Source organism: Mandrillus leucophaeus, unplaced genomic scaffold (assembly GCF_000951045.1).
Source record: "Mandrillus leucophaeus isolate KB7577 unplaced genomic scaffold, Mleu.le_1.0 Scaffold729, whole genome shotgun sequence".
Taxonomy (NCBI): Eukaryota; Metazoa; Chordata; class Mammalia; order Primates; family Cercopithecidae; genus Mandrillus; species Mandrillus leucophaeus.
This window is the reverse complement of record NW_012107908.1, coordinates 1,014,405-1,028,514: the sequence shown is the minus strand read 5'-3', so window position 1 is coordinate 1,028,514 and position 14,110 is coordinate 1,014,405. Positions and strand designations below refer to the sequence as shown.

The following is a 14,110-nucleotide window of genomic DNA, read 5'->3' as shown; positions in this document are numbered from 1 at the left end:
GAGATTAATTAGAACCCAGACTGGCTTTGGATCTATGTTCTTCACCTCTAGGCTCTGCTGCCTCGCCTCTCATTCATTCATTCATTCATTCATTCATTCATGAATTGTCTGCTCTTGGGCAAATATTGGGGTAGGAGTTGAGAGTAGAGAAATCTGATTCTCAACCCCCAAAAGCCCGTAGACTAGGGAAGGAATCAGATACCTACCTAAGTAACTCACCATCAACACGTTATTCTAATTGTGCAGATAAACTGTAGGGGAGCACAGGTCATGGGAGGCTTGCCGCTGCCTCAGTCTCTCCAGCCAGGCATGGCTGAGGTCTAGGAACCATTGGAGGAGAGGGGGCAGGCAAGCAAGAGAACTGATGAGCACCTGTTAGGGCCATTCTGGGAATTATGCTGAATCTTTTACATACATTAGCCTATCAAAGCCTCACACAACTCCGTGAGATAGGTGGTGGTATGATCTCCATTCTACAGATGAAAACCTGGAGGATTTATGCAGTCAAGTCAGTTGCCTACAGTAAGCCCCCTGGTCAGGGACAAGCCAGAGGTGAAATACTAGAGCTGGTGTCCTCTCAGCTGCCCCTGACCACCCCCCATACTACGGGTTTTTCCTTTCCTGGCCTGAAAGGCAGGGGTCAAGTTCAGACTGTCTGTGACAAAGCAGAAAGAAGAAGACATTCTTCATTAACAATATATATGGGAAAGTGCCATTTTTTGTGTGCGTTTCTCTATGTAAGAAATGCCATTTGGAAAGCCAGTGTGCATGTCAGTTTTTTTTGTTTTTTTTTTTTTTTTCATTCTGAGAAAAAGCCTATAGAGTCTGGTGGGGGGAAGGGTTTGCAGCTGGCAGGAGCTTTGGCATATGCTGTAACTAAAAAGAGAGGGAATGTGTTGGTGGGACAAGCTACCGGAGAGCTGTCTCGGTGTGCCGCGGTACTAGTAAGTGTTTTAATTGGGTAGGGTTTTTGGAGGACTATTTTGACATCTGCTCGTGTCTTTGCTGATTTTTCTTCACTTATAGTAGGAAACACAAGCTGTGGATAAAATGACTTTAAAATAATTGGAAGTAAAGATATCTCTCTCAAAGTCGAATTTGAGAGGGACACTTTTTAAGAAGTGGAAACTAAATTCCACTTCTAGGAATGCATCCTAAAGCACAAAGCTTTATGCCTACAGATTTCATGACAATATTATATACAGTAATTTCTTCAAAAGTGGAAATAACATCCCACAAAAGGGGCTTAGTTGAGTTTGTTTCCATGTAGTAGGATACGCTGTCACAATTAGTAATGATCTACACAAAGTTCTTAATGAAGTGGATCACTGCTTATATCAGAATCAGGGAGAAAATCAGAAGTGTTAAGAATTATTTCAACTGGCCAAACACAGTGGCTCACACCTGCCATCCCAGCACTTTGGGAGGCCGAGATGGGTGGATCACGAGGTCAGGAGATGGAGACCATTTTGGCCAACATGGTGAAACCCCGTCTCTAGTAAAAATACAAAAATTAGCTGGGTGTGGTGACGCATGCCTGTAATCCCAGCTACTTGGGAGGCAGAGGCATGAGAATAGCTTGAACCCAGGAGGCAGAGGTTGCAGTGAGCCAAGATCATGCCACTACCCTCCAGCCTGGCAACAGAGTGAGACTCCATCTTAAAAAAAAAAAAAATTATTATTTCAACTTTGCTTTAACGCATAGGAAAGGGAGAATATGGAAGGAAATGGACCAAAACATTGTCTCCAATGGAGGGACTGGGGTAACTGTAATTTTCTTCTTTAAACTTTTCTGTCTTTCCCCCCTTTTTTTTTTTAGACAGAGAGTTTCACTCTTGTCACCCAGGCTGGAGTGCAGTGGCACCATCTCAGCTCACTGCAACCTCCGCCTCCCAGGTCCAAGCGATTCTCCTGCCTCAGCCTCCCAAGTAACTGGGATTACATACACCCACCACCACACCTGGGTAATTTTTTGTATTTTTAGTAGAGACAGGGTTTTGCCATGTTGGCCAGGCTGGTCTTGAACTCCAGACCTCAGGTGATCCATCTGCCTCAGCCTCCCAAAGTGCTGACATTACAAGCATGAGACACCATACCCGGCCTTTCCCATTTTTTTAATAGTAGGCATCTATAATTTTTTTTTTTTTTTTTTGTGAGATGGAGCCTCACTTGGTCACCCAGGATGGAGTGCAGTGGAGCGATCTTGGCTCACTGCAAGCTCCGCCTCCCGTTTCATGCCATTCTCCTGCCTCAGCCTCCTGAGTAGCTGGGACTACAGGTGCCCGCCAATACGCCCGACTAATTTTTTTGTATTTTTACTAGAGATGGGGTTTCACCGTGTTAGCCAGGATGGTCTCGATCTCCCGACTTCATGATCTGCCCGTCTCGGCCTCCCAAAGTGCTGAGATTACGGGCGTGAGCCACCGCACCCATCCTATCTTTTATGATAAAAAGGAAAGTAGTATTTTATGTAAGACAAAGCAGACTCTGAGCGTGTTGATATAACTGTGTCCTGAACAGATAGATACTCATTCTGATGTCTGAGTGATCGGATTAGGGCTATCTTCAGAAGAAAGTCAGCTTTGGGGTCAGACTGCGTTCAAAAGTTGACTGCCGCTCCCTAGCTCTGACTTTGGGCAGCTTGTTTGACCTCTCTGCACCCCCACTTGGTTCCCATGTGGAGATGCTAGTGTCCCTGACTGACGGCGTGGTTAAGATGAGAGGCTCTGGCACCTGGCGATGGTCTGGCTTCCTTCCTCATCCGCGCTTCCCGTCCCCACCCCCAGTTTGAGGGTTTCTTGCCTTTCTTCATTCCCCTGGTTGCCTTGATCCTTTGGGGGACTGGGCACTGTCCGGCGAGCTGGGCTCCAATTCTTTCCTTGGGAACAGTGAGCTTCAGGAAGGCCCTTGAGTCCACGCCAGCCCTTTTGGAAGAGGCCTTGCCACCAGGAGGGCAGCATTGTCCTTCAAGAGGAAACTCTGCCGCCCCAGCTCCTGCCTGGAGCCTGGTGCTTGGGGCATTTTGGTTACTAAGGGGACCCTGGCCTGCTAAGTTAGAAAAAGGGGCCAGGTTTTTTCCTATTCTTCAGCCTACTGCCATTGTTGAAAAAGTAAACACTCCACACAGCTTAACCGGCAAGTCCTCCAGCCAGGAGTGGGAAGAAATCAAAAGCCTATTCCAGCCCAGCGGTGGAGAGCCTACAAGGGCTGGTCTGTGCTGCTGGGGCCCAGTGGGAACGCAGAAACAAGGCCTGATTCTGATCCAGAATCAACATCCCATTCACAGTGCCTTTCAGCCCTGGAGGCTTCTCTCCAATGGCCATCATCTCCTGCTGCCTTCTGTTTGGGGCTGTTTGGAAGGTCAGAGGAGGCAAAGTAGTTGATTCTGGGGTGCACAGCCCTCTGCTCTGTCCTGGAGGCGGGCGCGTCCTTCAGGATGTTATGAGCCCTTCTCTGATTCTGTTTCCTGTGACTGTAGGCAGCCTTTGAAGTGAGAGACCAAGCAAGAAGGGGCCCCAAGGATTTTTGCCCTCAGGCCATTGCCACTACAGCCTTCCAGACTGACTGTGGCTATTGTGTGTATTATAAAAGGAGTAATAATAGCCACTATTTATTACATCCTACTGTGTGGCCAGCATTATGGGTGTGTTTGCTCTCATCACAGCAGCCCTGGGGGAAGTGAGAGAAGTAGGGTGGCCACAGTTAGCATTTTAATTTTACAGACAAAGCCAATTAGTAGACACATCACCTTGGGCAAGCTACTTCTTGGAGCCTCAGTTACTCATCTATGAAATGGGGATAATGATATCTCACCTCCAGCCCCATGGATGGAATGAAAGCATCTGTGTGGCAGTGCTCTGTGAGCCTGAGGTGTGACATCAGTGAAAAGGAGGGCTGTTGATGCTATTTTGGTACCTTCCTGCTAGCACACTGCTGGGCATTTGACCTGTTGGGTTGCAGAGTGAGGCAGCTAGGGAGTCCTGGACAATCCCCTGTGAATCTCAGCGTTCTTCTGTGTAAAATGGAGATTATGCTTCAAATAACAAAAGCGCTGTAAAATACGAACTTGTTTTTCGTATCATTAGGTTGGTGCAAAAGTAATTACTCTCTGCCGTTACTTTGGTAAAAACTGCAGTTACTTTTACACCAACCTAATATGATCAAAGTTCTCCATTCTCTGATATCTTTTTACCCTATAAATAAGGCAGCAGGTAATAATGGGTGTTGGGGTTTGGAGGAAAGAATAAACTCCTACATCAGCAATTGTGTCCCTCTTCTGTGGTTCTTAGCACATAGTAAGCACTTAGAAATTGATGGATAGGTTTGTGGACGAGCCCCAGAGGCCTGGAGAAGTTAGTGGATAGCAGGAGTTGGAGGCTTTGATGGTGTTAAGTGAAAAGGTTCCAGGATTCTGCTGCCTGGGAGTGTTTTTTCAACCCTACGAGGCTTGTGACCAGCGTGGCTCCACCCTCCTGCTGGGAAGAATCTTGAAATGTTTACTTAGGTACCATGTTCTGCCCTAGAGGCTGCGATTTAAGAGAGTGAATGTCAACCATATTAATGTGCACTTATCAGGTGTCAGTCATGTTGTCAGGGGCTGGTTATTTTGCAGTGGTGAGCCACAGATGAGCCCCTGAAGGAGCCCACACCCCAACAGGGGAGGCAGAGAGGTGCTGGGGCTCAGAGTGACAAGGGCTATGTAGAGGTCAGTCTCCCTGTGGGTGTCTGACGATGAGGAGGTGGATGGTGCAGTGCAGAGAGCATGGCCTGGGGAGGCAGCCGGGCCTGTGGTTTCTTCTGCCTCTTACCTCAGCGCGCTGAACTTCATCTTCCTCAAGTTTCGAACATTGAGGGCAATAACATCCACTTTACAGGGGTTGGTAAGAATTAAATGAAATAAGGTGAGTGAAGCACAGAGCAAGAGCTAGGAAGCTTCTAGTATATGCTACTTGTCCATTTCCAGGGCATTGGAAACTGGAGCTTGAGCAGCCATTGGATGTCTGCCTCCATTGCCAGCCTACACCGTGTTCTGGGGTGAATTAGGAAAAGGCATCTGCCCCCTTTCCCCGACTGGTGCCACTCAGCAGGCACGTGGGTTGGCAGATTTCAGCCCTAGCTTAGGTGGTTGGCATCTGAGGAGTGCCTACCTGCACAGCCATGTGTAGCATGCTCAGAGGTTGACCAGTCATGGAATTGATCCTTTATATGCAGTGACCACAGGTCCCATCGTGTGCCTGTTGCCCTGGTGTAAGATGAGGTCTTTCACATCCAAATGTACCCCAGTTTAGACAGCAAATGATAGGATCTTTCTATGCAAAATAAAATAAAGACAATAGTTCTAAAGCCTCTGACTCAAAAGGAATGTGCTTGATATGTAATGGGGAGGGAGGATTGAATGGGACCAGGAGTGGCGGGTAGGCAGGAGAAACACAAAGATGGATTCTTAGTAGTGGATAAGTAGTGTGATTAAAAATTTGAAACTCAGGCTACACCCTGTCTTGGACTCACACAGGCTATGGGGAATTGCTGCCAGATTGCGGGGAGGATTCTTTTTTTCTCCATATTGTCCGTTCATCCCTTCTCCTGTCACCAATCATGAAAACCTTGTAGGCATGAGTTTCCCTCATCTTTTCTATTACTGTGCCAATAGAATAATGGCTTATGGCCAGAGCTTCTGAGCCATTACTAGCTGGATATCTGTGGAAAATTGAACCAAACTGAAAGTGTGACCTTCCTACTTGGCATTTAAGGGAAGTGTTAACAGTAGGCCACACACAATATTCCATACCCAAGAATGACAGGATCCAAAAGAGAGATGGGCAAGTAGCCTCTGTTAAATTAGGGGGCTGGATTGAATGGGGATATCACGAGAACATAGCCATATATCAGCATTCCTGGGGCCAGAGCTTTTGACCTCAGCGTCTGTTAAATGTATAGGGGAAAAATGATGATGGGATGTAATGATCCCTCTTACTTTCTGGCTGTGTGACCTGGGGCATGTTACTGAGCCTCTGTGAACGCTTTTCACTCCTGGTACTTGGGGATAATCATGCAAGCTCACAGAGATTTTATGAGAGTTCAGTGAGCTAACAAATGTGAACCTCCTACCATTGGGCCTGCTGCAGAGTAAGACTTTGGCAAATGTCACTTTTCTTCTCTGTGCCTCTTCCCCAGAGAAGGCAGGGGAAGTGTGTCTTGATGGCACCTCAATGACCTTCTCTTCTGGATTTTTTTCTCCTTGCAGAAAGTCAGAAACATGGCCCTGGATGATGTCGTGATCCTGAATGTGGACACCAACACCCTGGAAACCCCCTTCGATGACCTCCAGAGCCTCCCAAACGATGTGGTAGGTATCTGAGCTCGCGAGGATCTAACTTCTGTGAGCTTCTGCAAAGAAATGAACGTGACTTTGGGAAATGGGGAAGGAGAGGAAATAGCCAAGGTTTTCCTGTGACCTGAGAACTGCAGTTTGTTTCTCCATTGAAACCTTTGTCTCAGTGTAGAAAGTTAGAAGGTGACCAGGCGCGGGGGCTCACACCTGTAATCCCAGCACTTTGGGAGGCCGAGGCGGGTGGATCACTTGAGGTCAGGAGTTCAAGACCAGCCTGGTCAACATGGTGAAACCCCATCTCTACTAAAAATACAAAAATTAGCCAGGCATGGTGGCGCATGCCTATAATCTCAGCTACTCGGGAGGCTGAGGCAGGAGAATCACTTGAACCTGGGAGGTGGAGCTTGCATTGAGCTGATATTGTGCCACTGCACTCCAGCCTGGGTGACAGAGTGAGACTGACTCCGTCTCGAAAAAAAAAGATAGAAAGTTAGGGCCCACGCCTGTAATCCCAGCACTTTGGGAGGCCGATGTGGCGGATCATGAGTTCAGGAGAGCGAGACCATCCTGGCTAACATGGTGAAACCCTGTCTCTACTAAAAATACAAAAAATTAGCTGGGCGTGGTGGCACGTGCCTGTAGTCCCAACTACTCAGGAGGCTGAGGCAGGAGAATTGCTTGAACCTGGGAGGTGGAGGTTGCAGTGAGCTGAGATCGCTCCACTGCCCTCCAGTCTCGGTGACAGAGCAAGACTCCATCTCCAAAAAAAAAAAAAGAAAGAAAGTTATAAGGTGGTTTACTTTTTGAGTCTATTTTGCTCTTGAACTTTTATAAGAAAGACTGTGAAGCGACCTTAGTGTCTAGACCTCTCCTCTGAGGGTCTCGCCACCTCTCCCCAGCACATTGCCACCTCTAGAGATCAGGACAGCTCCCTCCGAGTAACACCACAGAAGGCAGCTGGCGGGGTTTTCAGTGTGAACAATTTGGGGTACTTCAAACCTACATTTTTTTCCTAGACCATCATCAAACAGCCTTTTCCCTGCATAGTAGAGTATCAGGTGCCAGTGCTCTCAGTGTAGCTGTGCACCCTCTGCGTCACACTTTGTTGCCTCAGGTCTACACAGAATGTGGGTTCTATTGAGCAAAAAGTAATTGGCTGCCACATTTGCCACACTAACATCTGCCTATATACCTGTCTCCTGTTGCTACTTGGAGCAGCCCTGTAGGCAGCTGTGTGAGGTAGACCCATTCGCCCCTTATCCATGCCAGTGAGGATTGGGCCTTACCAGCAAGTATGATTTTGTCTTTTCTGCTTTGGCCTCCGTAGCTCTGCCTGCAAGAAGATCTGTAGAATTATCCTGACTTCCAGAGTGAAAGGGGTTGTTGTTCCTGGCCATGTGGTGCTCATATGTGTCCTGGTCGGGGGAGTGTTTTACCTGGTGGGCATTGATGCACCATCACTGCCAGGAGCCCCAGTGGCACCCTGTGGGTAGCTGTTCTGAAAGGATTGCTGTTTGTTGATGAATGTCTTGCAGGATAATTTCTTTCCTTTTTTTTTTTTTTTGAAACAGCATCTGGCTCTGTCACCCAGGCTGGAGTGCGGTGCACTATCTTAGCTCACTGCAGCCTCTGCCTCCTGGGCTCAATCAATCCTCCTACCTCATTCTCCCAAGTAGCTGGGACTATAGGCACATGCCACCATGCCCAGCTACTTTTTGTAGAGACAGAGTCTTGCTGTGTTTCCCAGGCTGGTCTCATACTCCTGAGCTCAAGCAATCTGCCCATCTCAGCCTCCCAAAGTGCTGGGATTACAAGCATGAGCCACTGTGCCCAGCCATAACAGTATTTCAAACTTCTCTACACCTAACTCACTGTGAGATTTTGGGGGAGTCATTTGTACCCTACAGCAGTGCTCCACTTATAATTCAGCAGTGGCTGCCATTCACTGGCTTATTGCACTGAGCTCCCGTCATTGACCTCTCATTGACTCTTCATGCCACTCTGAGGATGGTCTTTTCCTTACTCCTGCTTGACCCACAGAGCTAGAGAGAGGTGGAGCCAAGGCGTGAACTCAACCCTGTGGGTCTACAGAGCCCACGTGGCCCCTTTGCCCTACTAGGTGTCTTCTGCATTTAGGATGTCATTCATCCTGAATGACAGTATTGTAGCCCTGTGGAACAGGTGATCTCTCCCTTCTACAGAGAGGAGAGAACTTCAGAGAGCATGTGCCTTGCCTTAAATCCTGTAGGTGATTAGGGGCACGGCTGAGATTGGACCCCCAGTCTGTGCTGCCTCTACTCTGTGTATCCCGCCTCCCTCTGAGGCAGCAAGAGACGACAGAACTTACGAAAAATTGAAGTGTGAGACAGGCAGGAGGACCTATAAGGTGTGAGAATCATGTCCAGGACAGAGTACATGGTTGGTACCCTAGGGCCTACTAGCTATAATTTGAGTTCTTTTGGTCCAAGGAATGTGAGGCTCCCATCCCTGTTTCCCTTCAGTGGACGAGAACCTCTTGAAGCCATGGATATCTTAGGCATGGACCTGGCAACTGCCTAGTGAATGTGGGAAGTGAACCTGAGGTCTGTCAGGTGCAGGAAATGGCCAAGGGCCCTGTGGCAGCATGAGATGAGTGACTGGCAGCTCAGAAACCATGGAGTGGACTGACTGGTCCCACCTGCACTGCTCTGACCCTGTGCTGGCACTGAGCAGCAAAGAGAAAGCAGATCTTCAAAGACTGTATGTCAGTAAGGGAAACAGATATGTCAATTACATATCCATTACAGTGTAGCATAATAGGGACCACAGGGAAATAGAAATCGGGCACAGAAGGGCCCAGGAGACAGAGTAACAAAATTTTGGGGAGGATAATGGAGTCTTTCTGAAGATGGCAAATTCCAAGATGCCTTTTAAATGACAAGTAGGGTAGCCTCGGGGAATCAAAGTAACTTGGGTGAGTTATTTTCCCTCTTTGAGCTTCAGTTTTCCACGTTAAAAGAGGAGTACCAGGCCTGCTCTCAGGATTATTATGGCAAACAGTTATGGTAATGATTATCAAATGCCTGGCACAGTGCTTGCATGTTGTCAGTGTTCAAGAAATGGTACCTGCATTTGTTTTTAATAAAATTGTTGCTGATAATTATAGGCAAGGTTGGAGGACAGTTAATAACCTCCATGTCCTGACAGTCTCAGCCTGCACAAATGGGACCTCCTCTATGCAAGCTGGTTTGTAACAGGGTTGAGAATGTTCTGCAGCAGTGGTTTCCAGCTTGGGCCTCTCATTAAGGATTCTGAAGATTGTAATGGGGGGGGATGTGGTCTGTAAGGTATTTATTGTATTTCAGTGGAATTCACAACTTTGATTCTGTGATGCTACATGAGCTATCAAGAGGAGAAATCATGCCCTGCCTGTCTTTGTGTCCCCTGCATTTAGCATAGGACCTAGTAATTTTAGTGTATCAGCCTATCCATCATTGACCTTAAAGTCTCCCGTTTTGCCAAAGCTGTGTGTTTACTCTGACAGATTCTGCTTAAGCATTTGGTAAATCCACATCCTCTTCCTCATCCCTCCTAAACACCACCTAATCTAAGCTTTTATTTTCCTCCTGCATTTTTAGCAGCAGACTCAAGACTGGTTCATTGACTCCAGCCTCATCCCTCCAATCTTTCCTCCTCATGCCCCAGGGTGACCTTTCTAAAAACATAAACTCCATTTCCCACCTACCTAAAACTATTCCATCAGTGAATGTAATTTTTCAAAAAAACATTTAAGGACAAAAAAATTCTCCTATAACTTCCCGTTACCTAGAGATTCAAGGCAACTTCCCTTTGTTGGCTTTGAAATCAAACAGACCTGTTTTCACATCCTGACTTCCTCACTTCATGTCCGTGTGATCTTGGGCAAAATTACTTCAGCTCCCTAAGCCTTAATTTCCGTATAAGGTTGTTTGAGAATTAAATGTAATATATATAATATATTTAAAACATCTATCAGCACAATCGGCAGTAGCTGATGATGATGAATTACGGATGTGAATTATGGTCAGCATGGCATTCAGGCCTCCTTCATGATATGCCCCTGTTTTTGTTTTTCCATAGCTGTGTTTCTCTCCCCTCCCTGCTTTAAACTCTGTACTGCTGGTTTTTAGAACTGTTAACGGTTGTCCCAAATTTACATGTTGTTTCATAACTTCATACTTTGTGTACAGCATTTCTTTTGTCCCAATGTCTTACCTCATCTATTAATCTCTTACTCTTCAAGACCTGCTCTCAAGTATTTAATCTCACACACACACACTTACACACACAGAATCTTTTCTGACCTTCACGTAGATTTGACCATATCTTTCTCTGTCCCCACAGCCCCTGTGTACCTTGTTTAAGTGTACTGATTTATTACCCATTTCCCTTTTACTTGTGAGTTTTTTGGGGGAGCAGTAATTGAGTTATATTCATCTTTGTTTTCCAAAGATCTAGCAGCCACTGAATAGATAGATGGAAGGATAGGAGGCACATATGGATTGGGTTATTATGATAGATGAAATATTGTAAAACATGGCATCTATGCTGGAAATTTTATTAAAAGGGGCTTTGGGCCAGACATAGTGGCTCATGCCTATAATCCCAGCATTTTGGGAGTCTGAGGCAGAAGGATTGCTTGAGGCCAAGAATTCAAGTTTGCAGTGAGCTGTGATTGCACCACTGCTCTCCAGCCATGATAGAGTAATTGGAACTGGATTAATCCTCCCACAATTAACAATTAAAACTCTGGGCAAATATGAAAACAGCTGTTTTCACATGTTGGACAGCAGACAAGACAAGATTGTTATCCCTGAGTGAAAGGAAGCCAGTGAGGTGAGGCCTACTATCCCACTGGCTTTCTGCCTTGAGGCATTTTGTGGATACTGGTACTAGAAGGGGAATCCCCAGCAAAGCACAACAGTCTTGGGGAGCTGAAAGGTTAAAGAACAGTTTGAAGAGGAGATGGTTTAAATTTACAGGTAAGAGTATCAGATAGGAGGGAGCTAATCAGCCGAAGAGCTCCAGAAACCTGAATTAACAAACCTGCTGAAGACTAATCTGTCCACATGTAGGGTAAAACTCCTGACAGGAGACTATAAGATGAACAGTTCTCAGAGCTCACACAAGTCTAGGAATCCTGCAAGTTCTGACCAACCAGAGTCAGAGATCTTGTTAATCGTTCAGGACAATGATAAGAGACACCAGTAGGGCATGACTTGATAGTACATCTAAATTAGCTATAGAGTAAAGATCATTTTAGCCCTACCCTGAAAGAGCTTAAAATTAAGCTTTGAGAGGCATAAGAGAGGGCTTTAGGGGTCCTAAAATGTGCTGGATTTTAATGTGAGTGCCAGTTACATGGGGATGAATTCGTCAAGCTGAGCACCAATGTGTGCATTTTTATGTGTGCATGTTAAACTTCGATAAAAAGTTTTAAACAAACCTATTTCTTTTTTATTAAGTCTTTAAAAGATCAATCTGATGTGCAATAAATCTAACCTTGTGTCAAAATAAACTTCAACCTTCTTTAAAAGAAGGCAACAAAATCCAATATTCGATAACATAACATTCACAGTATCTAACATCTTATTTAAAAAGTGCAAGACACGTTGAGAATGAGGAAAATGTCACCCGTAACAAGAGGAAAATTAGTCAATAGAAACAGACTCAGAAGTGACAGATAAGATAGAACTAGCAGATAAAGACTTTAAAGTAGATTTTATGAAGACTATAAATATGTTCATGAATTTAAAGGAAGACCTGATTAAATGAAGGGAGAAATGGAAGATATTTTAAAATGAAAGGGAACATCTATAAGCAACAAATACACCTAGAATGAAAAAAAAATCACTTATGGGACTAAGAGGATATGAGATACCACTGAATAAAACATCAGTGAATTTGAAGATATATCAATAAAAACTCCTCAGTGTAAAGCTAAGAAAGGAAAAAGACTGGAAAAAGTTAACAAAACCCAGTGACCCTATAGCATAATATCAAGAGGGCTAATACACTTGCAACTGGAGTCCCAGAAGGTAAGGAAGGTGAGGAAAGACTAGAAAAAATATTTTAAAAGAGTATAGCGGATTTTTTTTTCAATTTTGATGAAATAATACTCAGAGCTCCAAGAAGCTCAATAAACTTGAAACACAATGGACCCAAACAAAACCACACAAAGATACATTTTGATTAATTGCTTAAAACCAAGAAAAGCTTAAATTAACCAGAGAGAAAAAGATATGAGAAGTAATTATAGTAGACTTATTGCCAGAAACCATTTAAGGCAGAAGACAATGGAATGACATTTTTAAAGTAATGAAAGATAATTTTTATCAACCCAGAATTCTATATCCAGTGAAAATATCCTTCAAAAATGAAAGCACTGAGGCAGGGGGATCACCTGAGATCAGGAGTTCAAGACCAGCCTGGCCAACGTGGTGAAACCCCATATCTACAAAAATACAAAAATTAGCTGGGCATGATGGTGGGTACCTGTAATCCCAGCTACTCAGGAGGCTGAGGTGGGAGAATTGCTTGAACCCAGGAGGCAGAGGTTTCAGTGAGCTGAGATTGTGCCACTGTACTCCAGCCTGGGAAACAGGGCGAGAATCCATCTCAAAAAAAAAAAAAAAAAAAAAAAGAAGGCAAAACTAAGACTTTTTCGAACAGATAAAAAATAGGAGAAATCATTGTCAGCTGACCTGCTCTACAATAAATGTTAAAAGAAGTTCTTCGGGGAGGGGAGGGGGGGAATGATATTATAGGCAAATTTGAACTGTAAGGAAGTGAAAAGAACCAGAAATAGTAAATATATGGGTACATGTAAGAAACTTATTTTCTCATTTTTAATTTCTAAAAGTAAAAATAATACCAGTGGAGATATTCTGCTGGTAATAATACCAGTAGTGCGTGGAGAATAGAAATGTTCTGTTTAAAGGTTGTTATGTTACCTCTATACAAAAACTGGCATAAAAAATAATGTTGTTTGAAGGTAGACTGTATTAAGTTAAAGTTTCATATTGTAAACCTTACACGGGCCACTAAGGGAGGAAAAAATAAGACAGATATATATAGCTAATAAGCCAATATTGAAGGTCCAAAACATTTTGTGGGGAAAGAGTAAACATGACAACAGATGGAACAAATAGAAAAGTTAGCAAGATGATAGTGTCTATACATTGTGTAGACACTCCAATTTACAGAGGTTATCATGTAGAAAAGCAAGACCCAATTGTATGCTTTCTATAAGAATTCTACTTTAAATATGAAGAGTCAAATAGATTAAAAGTAAAAGGATAGGAAAGATATGCCAGCCAAACGCTAATCTAAAGAGAGTTGGGGGCAAAGAAACAAATCATCCTTATAGAAGTATACCAAATAATACTTGTAAATACTGTCCTATCCAGGAGAAGGAGCTTAATCGCCCCTTGACCCTACTTGAGTGTGGGCTAGAATGTATTTATTCCTAAAAAACTGTGTGTGTAAAGAGAAAAGGAGTAACTTCAGTGGAGAAACTGGCAGACACTACCTTAACCAAACGATCAGTTTTAACATCACCAGTGATGTCATGTGGATATCATATAACCACTGATGTGATGTAATGAGGATACTTCACCTCTGTGGTATTCTTTCCAAAAATCCACTCTAATCATGGCAGAAACTTCTGAGAGACTCAAATTTGGGAACATTCTACAACAGGGGTCCCCAACCCCTGGTCTGCGGATTGATGCCAGTTCATGGCCTGTTTGGAACCCAGCC

At 44.5% G+C, this 14,110-nt stretch overlaps 1 protein-coding gene across 1 annotated transcript in view; it reads left to right on the top strand.

Annotated features, from left to right (window-relative positions):
• Positions 1-14,110, top strand: part of DENND1A (DENN/MADD domain containing 1A) — a 497,378-nt gene that overhangs the window by 290,315 nt on the left and 192,953 nt on the right. Inside the window, exon 11 of the mRNA XM_011965500.1 lies at positions 6,245-6,346. Within this exon, the coding sequence (XP_011820890.1) occupies positions 6,245-6,346 (102 nt within the window). The remainder of the gene's footprint in view (positions 1-6,244; positions 6,347-14,110) is intronic.